Source organism: Cyprinodon variegatus, unplaced genomic scaffold (assembly GCF_000732505.1).
Source record: "Cyprinodon variegatus isolate N-32 unplaced genomic scaffold, C_variegatus-1.0 Scaffold99, whole genome shotgun sequence".
Classification (NCBI taxonomy): Eukaryota; Metazoa; Chordata; class Actinopteri; order Cyprinodontiformes; family Cyprinodontidae; genus Cyprinodon; species Cyprinodon variegatus.
In genome coordinates this window covers 1,029,302-1,040,826 of record NW_015150552.1, presented here as the reverse complement: position 1 = coordinate 1,040,826, position 11,525 = coordinate 1,029,302, and the positions used below count along the sequence as shown (strand labels likewise).

At 36.2% G+C, this 11,525-nt stretch overlaps 1 protein-coding gene across 1 annotated transcript; it reads left to right on the top strand.

Moving 5' to 3' along the window:
* Nucleotides 1-6,111: 6,111 nt before the first annotated feature.
* On the top strand, nt 6,112-11,525 carry LOC107084398. The gene is made up of 4 exons (XM_015374208.1): nt 6,112-7,744; nt 9,488-9,577; nt 9,685-9,786; nt 10,859-11,525. Exons 1-4 carry the CDS (start codon nt 6,190-6,192, stop codon nt 11,488-11,490), a joined length of 2,379 nt encoding a protein of 792 aa, XP_015229694.1. The 5' UTR covers nt 6,112-6,189; the 3' UTR covers nt 11,491-11,525.

Here is an 11,525-nt window from a genome sequence, read left to right as displayed (position 1 = left end):
TAAAAAACTTCTCTGTTTGAGTAAGATTACAATTTCAATCAAAATCTGCTATCATATCTCATAGTTATTTAAAACACATACATTATGAAATGATATTTAAAGAGTTTGTCCCGAGTGATCTCTTTTCAGGAAAAAGAAACAGAGAAAGAAAGCTTCAAGGTGTAGACACAGGGCTTTCCTTAACTGTTTTATTTGTTTGAATTTATTTATTTTATCATATTTGTTTTATATGTTTTGGTGAATAATTACCTATGGAACCCCAGAACCTGGTTAACGGGTATAAATTACAGTACATTTTTTGTCTCCTAAGTTTTACAGTATATCTTATTAATCTACAGGCGGGGCTCAACTAAAACGAAGCAGTAGCTATGAATTTCTTCCTCCATACTGTGAGTACAGATCATCTGAAATACTTTTTTACTACATTTTGTCTTCAATTGACATTCAATTGCAAAATTTGTCATATTTAAGTGTAAGATACTAATATGTGATGTTTAAACAGTTAAAGAAACATATTGGTATGTGTGTATTAAGAATAGGTTTTATCTGTCTGTCTGTCTGTCGATATTAGTAGATAGTTGAAAATAAAAACAATATTCATTACATCAATCAAAGAAAACATTATCAAAAAAGTGTTCAAATGCAATTGTTGGAATCTAATTATTTTTGCAACGTTGAAAATGTTTTCTTTTCATTGGAGTGGCTTTTCGATCTATTTTTTCAAGCAGTTTCTTTTTTGATTGAATTATAAAGACAAAAATGCTCTATGGTCTAAACACAAAATAATATTATTTTTATTTAAAAAAGTTATTTGAACATAACAAAAAAAAACATCAATCACCTAGTCAATCAAATCTGTGAAGATTCTCAGTCATACTGGTCATGGTTGAGCTTGAGAAGTTTAGTCTAGACAACTGGACATAAAGTTTTCTAGACTAGACAAGAGAGTTCCTCATTTCAAACTGATGAAGGGGAGCACTGAGATGAATATGTTGCCCTGTGCTTTGCTTTGGATTCATAAATAAGACGGTTTCAATTCATTAAAGTTTAATAGTGTAAATTTAAAATGCAATTCCAAGCACTAATAATATTCCTATGTCTAATGTTTGTGTTTTGTACATGTTTGTACTTTATTTCTGTTTGTAATACTAGCTAAATTACTTTACTCGTTTCTTATTGGTCGAAGATCCGGGAAGTAGAGTGGAAAAAAGTGATTGTTGATCGAAGGATGAAGACAGCCTGACCAGTTGGCATAGGCTAAATCCGAACTTTCCAGGCTAAGCATCTGCAGCCAAGTGTTTGGCTAGAACTCTTTATATTGCAGTTGACTTAAGTGAGATGCTCTGGGGAGCATTAAAATTCCCTTTGGTGTTTCTAAGTCGCTTGTGGAAAAATATCCTTGGCAGTCAGTAGCGAGGGAACAGGAAGCGATTCTTGTGGGATGGAAGAAGGAAATAGAGAAAATGGAGAAGATTTGAAGATGAATAGTGTCAAAAAATTAGAAAAAGTGGAAAAAGCAGAGATCAATTGAAGGGGAGTCCAGTTCAGCCAAACGACATTCAGGCCTGCAACGGGGTATTTTTCTGGGTTTAGTTTATATCGAAAGCCGGCATAGCTTAGGATATTTACTGGTGACTTCTACTAAGCTTTTTGTTTATGCCATTGAAAGTGACTGACGGACACTGAGGGTTTAAATTTTGAACTTTGAAGAGTATTTTTTTTCAGTTTAAAGAGTAACTTGGTAGGTTCAAGGTTTTGTGTTAAGACACATTCATTTTGAGTGCATTGCTTTGAGAGCATTGTGAATTTATTTTAAGCTTTGATACCACTCTTTTTAGTGAATGTTATGATTTATTGAGCCACACCGCAAAGTGTATTCTGCATTCAATTTAAATCCTCTAATTTCATTTAACCATTATTTTTTAGTAAAAAGACATAAAATCTTACAATTCATTATTTCATTGTGATATTCTTATTGGGTTAAAAAAGGTATTTATTTACAGAATTTTTACAAGGGTGCTCATAACCAAACAGATAAGAACGACTGCAATTTTATCACCTTTTAATGATAGGAACTCAGGGTGCCCCATATTTAGTTGGTTTGTAGGTTTTTGGATGTCTTGCCAGCATAGTAGGTAAGGAGGAGCTACAGTATCCTGTAGGTGGAACAAAGGATTAGGAAGATTAAACAAAAGGTGTCTCTGACCCCTCCTACTGGATTGGTCATTCTAAATTCCACCTACAGTATATTAATCTCAGTGCCCCACATCATCAGTTAGAACTGAAGAAGCCTCTTGGATGAGTTGAGAAACATCTTCTACATAGAATAAAAGAAAAACTATGTTCAATTTATATACTTTTTATCTCAACCACATTTAGACCACATTTAAATACGTTTTTATTTGATTTAAAAGTTTTAAAAGGTCTTTTATTGAACTGATATACTGAATATATATTTTTTTATTTAATAAGACTTTTTTCAATTGAACAGTAAAGACCCAAATCTATTTTCATAGATTCTCTTCTCCTTATGTTAATTAGCTCTCACTTACAGTAATGTGTTACAAATAACTGCCCTGATTATGGGGATTCATACACTTTTCTGACACAGTTTGTTAAGAGAACAAAATGTTTTTCTGTCAGCTGCTCCTTAATAAAACACACAGGATGTAAGAACTCTATAAAAAAAACTGTACACCTCAAAAAAGCAATGGTTTCACACACATCATTCCTAACTGGAAATGCTTCTAAGAAAAGGTACAGATTTGATCTTAAGGATTAATAAGAGTCCTAAAGAATAGAAGATAGACCTAAAGGAACAGTATAACAGGTTAACCTTTACAGGGGGGAAATCCTGTAAGGGTGAAGATCCAGACAGGAAGGCAAGAGTATTGTGGGAGAGTCTTTCTATCAGGGCTAAGAAACAGTCCTGCGGGAGAAGAAACATTTGCTAGCAAGCAGGAGATTTTGATTTGGGAGATTTAAGGGGAGAAAACAGAAAAAGTGTTTTAATATTAAAATGCATTTTTCAAAATTAAATATAGCTAATAATACATGAACAGCAAAAGAAACTAGATTAATGTTTAAGATATATTAAATTGAAGTTTGTCACTTTTCTCATAAAGAAAAATCTTATATGTTGAAAATGTGATGTTAAATCTGCCAGTTTGTTGTATTTACCGATAAAACCAACTTCCTTCCTGAATTTTCCAGAATCAAACACTTAAGTGATCTTTCTGTTAACTTTCTGTTTCTATATTTCCAGTGCCTGAGCTCAGGGTGGTTCTGCTGGGAAGCAGCTGGTCCCAGAGGAGCTCAGTTGGACGCCTCATACTGGGAGAGGATTGTTTTAAAGATAAAGCTCAGCGCTGTTTAAAAATCAGTAGAAAAGTGAAAAACATGACAATAACTGTGATCAATACTCCAGATCTTCAGTTTCCAACAGCAAACAAAATGACACAGTTTATTAAAGACTGTGCGAGGGTTTCTGCTCCTGGACCTCATGTGTTCCTGTTGGTTGTACAACCCGAAGACTTTACCATGAAAGAGAAGAACATGATCTGCACAATCCTTGAAATGTTTAATGAACAGTCATTTGATCATTTACTTCTATTGATTTTAAAACCCAGACAGAAAATTTCAGGACCCCTGCTTCCAATAAAGGAGATATTCGAAAAATGTAGCAACAGATACTTAAAGATGAAGGACATCAAGCAGTCAGAGCTGCTGAGTCATTTTAAACAAATTGTACAGCAGAACAGTGGAGAGCATGTGAGTTATGAAGGGTTTGACGATGCAGAAGAGGATGTTCCTCAGAGTTTGAAAGAAAAGACAGAAACAGGATCTGACGATGCAGCTGCTGGTAAGTGCAGAAAAGATTTTAAGTATTATAGCAAAAACCTTCACTAAGATTTTGATTCAATGTTTGTAAATGTGTCAGTGGTCAAATACTGAGGTCACATCTCAGGAAAGTAATTTAAGAGTTAATAATGATTTCTGCAGACATCCTTTAAGGGTCTTTTTAGGTCTTTTAGCAACTTCTGTGTTGACAGATGAGGGTAATTAACACTTTTTTTTAACTGGGGGAGCACGAGATTCACAGTGATCACAAAGATGTCATGAAATACATAAATGTGAATATAAAAATATGTCCCATCAAATAAGTACATATAACCTATTTATTTTTCTAATACCTGATTCAGTTTTCTAATATACCACTACATTATAAAATTCACCATTAAACAACAAGGAATGTATTTACAATACATAATTAGTTAATACATAATTGAAAGTCGCTTTACATGAAACATTTATTTAAAAATTAACATAATATATCCTCTCTATATTTAGAAATAATAAAAGAATAAGGAGCATTAACTCCAACCTTCTCCCTCTTTCTTAGAATATGTTTCTAAAACACACAATCTACTCTTTTCACCAACTGAGACCCCAGCATTTGGTCAAATAGAGCTCAGTGACACAGATGAAGGTAAAAATGGTTTCCTGCTCTACTTTTCCTTCCATCTATATTGTATTAATAGAGATTTGCTTGTTTTTTTTTTTCCTTTCAAAAATGGATAAAACGCCACTGTGTCAGGATCATTCAATGAAGAAAGACAACAGGCTCACAACAGACCAGAAAGGTTTGGGTCTGTAGGAGGAAGAAGTCCTGAAGGTGAGAATGAATAAGTTTGCACCATTTACACCATTTTCATCATCAGCATGTTGATTTCAGATAGTCACCATAAATATTTCAGAAATGTTTATTGATCCTTTAAACCTTGCATGAAGCTCACTTTTCATGTCAAACACTAGAAGATTAGAGAAAACTTAAAAAATTATGAAAATAATAAATTATAACATTAGGCTGCTCAAAGCCTACTGCAATGTTCATCATTCAGGCAAATCACACATTTTTGTTGTTTGTTTTTTAATGGGTAGAAGCTAAAGCGCCCAGCTACAACCCAACATGACACAACATCCCTCAGAAAAAGTCAAAGACAAGCAGAAAAGAAAGAAAGAAAGAAAGAAAGAAAGAAAGAAAGAAAGAAAGAAAATGGTTAAAAAAAGAAAATTTAAGTTAAAGTAAATTAAAAGAACTTCATTATTCTAATTTGCTCTCATGCAAATTTGAAAAATCATTTTTTTAGAAAGAAAAAAGAATTTGTTGCATAACTGGTATTACCTTTTTATTTTTACATTGTATCAAATAAAGCCACAGACAGCAAACTGATTTTGCTACAGTGCCTCTGAGGCTGCTACTCCATTTTTACAGTACTGCAGATTAAACATAAGCTTTTTTTTTACCGTACTCTCACCCCAGGCTCACACCGACTCCGGTCTTACCGTTGCGGTGCGGTGGGTGCGGCGCCGCCGTGATTCCAAGTCATTAAAAAGATGTAAACCTCTCTCACCGGCTGCTGAGCTGTCCGGCTGCGGTTACCGAGACACAAAGCTATCCTTGCGGCGTGCCGGAGCCCTCCGCAACAAGCTCTCGCAAATATCCTTATTTGGGCCGTGTTATCGCGTGAAGTTACGTGAACTCAAGTGAACTTCTGTTCTCGCGAGTTAAATCTCCGGACCTGTTGCCGGAGCCGCAGAGCCGCACCGCACCGTAGTCAAAAGGGCGCTGGAGAGGGGGTGTGCGGGAGTTGCGGTCTCCGTCGGCTCGGTAACCGCACCGCAGCCAGTGTGAGCAAGGGGTCAGTTGTAGTCTGCTCATTACAAACTTCCTCATAAAGAAGAAAAGTTAAGTTCCCATTCTGACTCCCTACATTCTGCCCCACCACTTCTAACAGTATTCTTGGTATAAGATAAATATTCATCAATCAATAATGTAAATAATGCAGCTGTTCTGGTCAATACAGATCAGAGCAGCTATGAAGCTGAGAGAGACAGTCGTCTATAACTGAATAAACATGTGACTTTCTAATGTAACCTATAGCCTACAGTTGACTTAAGAAGATGTGTAAGTGAGTGTTTTATTTATTAATGACTTTTCTCTAATCTGTTCCAGTATCAGATTTCAGGATTGTGCTTTTCGGGAAAAATGAGAAAAAAATGACTAAACTTGGCAACTTGATAGTTGGACAACAGATTCATAATCAATCAAATGTTGGAGCCAAACAGTGTTTGGCCTTCGGTGGAGAGTGGAGCGAAAAAACAGTAACTGTAGTAAAAACTCCTAATATGTTCAGTCTGTCTGATGAGGAAATTCAAAGACAAGTGAAGAAATGTGTGAGACTCTGTTCTCCTGGACCAAATGTTCTGCTGCTGTTGGTGAAACCTTCAGAATTTACTGAAAGTGACAGAGAAACACTGATGTTCATCCTGAGTTTGTTTGGTCAAGATGCTTTCAAACATTCATTGATCATCTTAACAAATGAGGGTGAAATAAGTTCATCTGTCAATGAGCTCCTCAGGCTGGTTCAAGTAAGATGCTACAACATGAATGATAATGACCGCAGTCTGTTGATGAAGGAGATTGAGAACATCGTGGAGGAGAAAAAAGGGAAAAGTCTGACCTTCACAGAAGAAACCGTCAGATTCCAACATAAACCAATGAAACCATTAAACTTGGTTCTGTTTGGGAGGAGAGGACCAGTGAAGACCTCAGCAGCCAAGGCCATTCTAGGTCAGATAGATCTTCCTTCAGCCTCCAGCTCATCAGAGTGTGTTAGAAACCAGGGAGAGGTTAGTGGACGTTTGGTTTCTGTGGTGGAGCTGCCTGCCTTGTGTGGAAAAGCTCAGCAGGAAGTGATGGAGGAATCATTCAGGTGTATCTCCCTCTGTGATCCTGAGGGTGTCCACGCCTTCATCCTGGTCCTACCTGTGGGTCCCCTCACTGATGACGACAAGGGAGAATTACAGACCATCCAGGACACATTCAGCTCTAGAGTCAATGACTTCACCATGATCCTGTTCACTGTGGACTCAAATCCTACAGCTGGAGATGTTAACTTCATAGAGAATGATAGAAACATCCAGGAGCTCCTTCAGAGCTGTGGAGGAAGATATGTTGTTCTCAACATCAAGGACAGACAGCAGATCCCAGAACTGATGGAGAGTGTTGACAAATATAGTGATAAAGGGTTCAGCTTTTCATTAGACATGTTTACCAGAGTCTTGATGGAAATAACTTTAATACTGAAACTGGAGAATGTAGAACAGAAAAGTGGGATGAAGATTAAAGATGATTTAGAGTCAAGAGAACGACCCAGGAAAGAGACAGAAGAACTGAAGAAAAGGGAAGAAAAGCAGAATAAAAAATACGGTGAAGAATTTAAAGCCCTTCAATCTAAATTTGAACAGGAAATAAAGGAGAAAGACAAATTGATGAAGGAGTTTGAAAAGATAAAGAAAGAACTGGATGAAGAGGAAAGAAAATGGAAAAGAGACGAAGAATCCCAGCGGAAACATTGGCAGCAAAAAGTTGGTGATTTACAAAAACAAGTTAGTGTTGAACGACAACAAAAAGAGGCGGCTGAGAAGAAGCTGGAAGAGAGCAAACGAGAGAGGGTAAAGGAGAGGGAAGCTTTGGAGAAAGAAAAGGACAAAATCTGGGAGCGAATGCATGAAGAGCTGAAACAGAACCTGCAGGAGATGAAGATGAACTCAGAAGATGAACCAATCAAAGCACTGATGGAATCACATACAGCTAAAGCTTTAGCATGTGGCCAAATAGCAAGCCTTTCAGAGCTACAGGCTGAAGGGAAACAGCTGGAAATGAAGACCACTGACACAGGTAACTAACTACTTTACAGGCAAAGTTGTAGAATATTTTATCTGTTAAACTATATCTAATTTCTAAATGTCCGTTCTACTTTTTATTACATCTATTATGAATCGATAAGTATTTATTCTTTTCATCATAGCTGAAGAAAAGGCCACAAAGTCAGGTCCTACTAGTAAAGGAGGACAGGAGGTTCCTGATAGACAAGAACCTTTGGAGTCTGTAAAACAAGGCAGGTTTGGAGTTCAGAATAAATGAGGTTACATCATTTCAGATAATCACCAAAAAAATGTAATAAATGTCCATTAATCCATTAAACATTGAAGTAAACTATTTTCATACCAACCACCAAATGATTACAAAAAACTGTAATGAAAGCAAACATTTAAGTCAGCTTCATCTCAAAGCCTGTTTTAAACAAAGCAAAGAACAACAGCTACAGCTCAATTTATGAAATTTTACTCCAGGATTTAATAATATCCTGAATGCTTGATCAAATTAGAAAAAACAGCAACATTTACATCAAATTCTGCTTCTTTAGGATTTCGGCTGAAAGTCTCTGAATTCTCTATTGTTGCAGTAAAGTTTTTTTTTTATTTAAGTTTATGGATCATTCACTAAAAATGAAGGAAATAAAGTGTATCAAAGTGTGTTTTATCTTGAAGGTTCAGACTTCCTGAGGATAGCAGGTAGAGCATATTCTTTAATTTGATCATGTTTTCTCTGGATAATTCTGTCATTCTGGAACAGCTGGAAAGAAAATGTAAATAATATACCTTAAATTATCATGAGACTATTAGTGGTTTGTTTCAGGTTCTTCATACTTCAAAGCGTGAAATTCAGCTCATGTTGATCATAGATGCAGTAAAGTTTGAGGCCTGGTAAACTGACTGCACTGACTGATTCAGGAACTGGGTCGCCTCTTCGTTCATTTATAGAAGCATAAAGAAATGATGAAGCTGCTGATTCTCCCCTCATATTTTCTTCTCTCTGAACCAATAAAGTTATTCTTAGGATCTGATTTTCTATTGAAACCACCAATAAAGAGAAGAAATAAAGTATAGAAACCAACAGTAAAGTGTTTATCTGAACTTCTATAGACCTGTTGCTGCTTTTCTCATTACTCAGCCTCATCTGTCCTATAAGAGGGAATGTTCTAGATCAGCAGAAATCTCACTGAGTCGGTTCAATGCTGCTTTATGAAGGGGTTGCCAGTTTGGGGGTCATGAGACATGTAGTGACGGGTCACAAGATAGTTTACACAATGATTGTGATCATATCATGAAATAAATCAATGTGAATGTCCCAAGATATTAATTCCTGTCTCATGAAATACGTAGCTGTAACATGTAATTATCTGTTTATCTAATACATGATCCCGTCATATAATCTACCATAAAATGTTAAAATACACCAATAAATAATCAGAACGCGATAAGATTAAACACATAAAATAAATAATATCTACATGATTGAGTCACTTAATAATAACATCTATTTAAACACATTACATTTATAATCAACAAAAGCATAAGGAGAATCAACATTTTTTTTAAATTGCAGTATTTTGTATATTTTAATCCTACCTTCTTGGTGAGCTCAGGGACAGTGGATGGAAATGAGCTTGTAGCTAAATCTGGTTTGTGCAGCAAATTTGTTTTGCAGTGTCCCTGTCAAAAAAAAAAAGATGAATAAATAAACCCTCTACTTCTTTTATGTGATCCTGAAACACTAAATCCGTCTGTTTACCAACAGCAATGTCAGCATCTGGTCAAACGGAGAATATCTCACAGCCTCAGGATAAACTGAATGAGCAGAAAACAGAGATCAGTGACACAGATAAAGGTAACGATAGTTTTCACTTCTCTTTACCTACTTTGTTTGAGTTGATTCTACTTTTCCCTCCATCCATATTGTATTAATACAGCATGTTTTTTAATCTCTTATCAAAGATGGAGAGAATGCCACTGAGTCAGGATCCACCAGTCAAGCAGAAGCTAAGGATCAGGATAGATCAGAACTGTCCGGGACTGTAGAAGGAAGTAGCTCTAAAGGTGAGAATAAATACTCATTTATGGCTAAATGGGGACATTTTGCTTTTCTATTCTAAACGTAAATAACCTGGAAAATAAAGTGAACAAAACAAAGGAAAGCAAAATAGTTGCTTTAAATGATACATAAATGACATACATTTAATACTATAAAGACTGAGTCTAATATAAGTCAGAGAGAAACATCATGGTTTGATTTCAGACATGTAAAATACTTGATGAGAGGTGTAAATAATAATTTCATAATCTCTATTTAACCAGGAAGGTCAGAGACTGAGACTAAAAACATCCTTGTTCAACTGAGTCCTAAAGAAAAGGCAGCAAACACAACACAACTGCAATTAGATTATAAATTTAACATGTTGTAGAAATGGTCAAAAACAATAACGATTTAAAGAGATCTCCTCCAGTTCTATGTTTGGATTTAAAATCTCTCCTAGAAATATGTTCAGTTCATTTCCTTTTGCTGCATAGTCCATGTAGACTGAGCTGAATAAACTGAAGCATTTTTTTCACTGGTTCTTCTGTGTGAGGAAATAAAACAGAGATCCACAATAATTGCATGAATATAGGAAAGCAGCCACATCCAGCACAGCTTAATAAACAAGAGTAATCCTACAGTATGTCCAAAACCTCTTGGTGGAAAAAGATCATCTCAGTTAACCATGATGGGTCAGGGCTTTACAGCTAGTAACAAACCTCAGAGGAGCAAAATAATCAATGTCCATCTTCTGAATACGGTGTTGCCAGAACTTCAAGTTAAAAAAACAAACAACTGGACTGTTTCCAAGCTTGAAGACGCTTCACTTCCCATCTGGGAATCATTTTCAATTCAAAATGTCTGGATTAGCGTTGAGTTCCAGGCTTTTATAGAGGAGCCCAACAAAGCCTTGTAACTTCAACTTGTTTCTTCTGGGCTCCAGATTAGTAAATATAAGGACTTTAGGAGGCAATGACCAGTTCCTCTTTTTTAGAGCAGGTATGGAGCTTTATGTGGAGTACTGACTTTTTTGACATAATCAATATATTAAAATGTTCTCAATTTCTTATCCTCATCATTGGTATAATTTTCCAGGTCCTATGGAGTCCTGCAGCCTTCATTGTTTGCGGATTGTTCTGATTGGGAAGACCGGCAGTGGGAAGAGCTCATCAGGAAACACCATCCTGGGAAGAAGAGAGTTTAAAACTGAAGCATCTCCACAGTCAGTTACTTTGAACTGTCAAAAAGCTGAAACTGAAGTAGACGGTCGTCGTCTTGCTGTTGTCGACACTCCTGGTCTGTTTGACAACAATTTGTCACCTGAGCAGGTCAATGAGGAGCTGATGAAATGCATTGATCTTCTGGCTCCAGGTCCACATGTCTTCCTGCTGGTGATACCGATCGGCAGATTATCACCAGAGGACAGAAAGACATTCACTCTTATTGAGGGAGTTTTGGGAGAAAATTATGAAAAGTTTACAATCATCCTTTTCACCAAAGGAGGAGCACTAAAACAAGATGACATGTCCATTGAAGATTATATTAAAGATTTATGTGATGATTCCTGTAAGAAGCTGATCTCTGACTGTGGAGGAAGATACCATGTGTTTGAAAACTATGATAAAAAGAACCGCTCACAAGTTACTGAGCTGATCCAAAAGATCGATGACATGGTAAAGGTCAATGGAGGCAACTGCTACACCAGCGACCTGCTGAACAATTATTGAATCTGCTACAACTGTAGCCTGCTTAAATGTTAAAT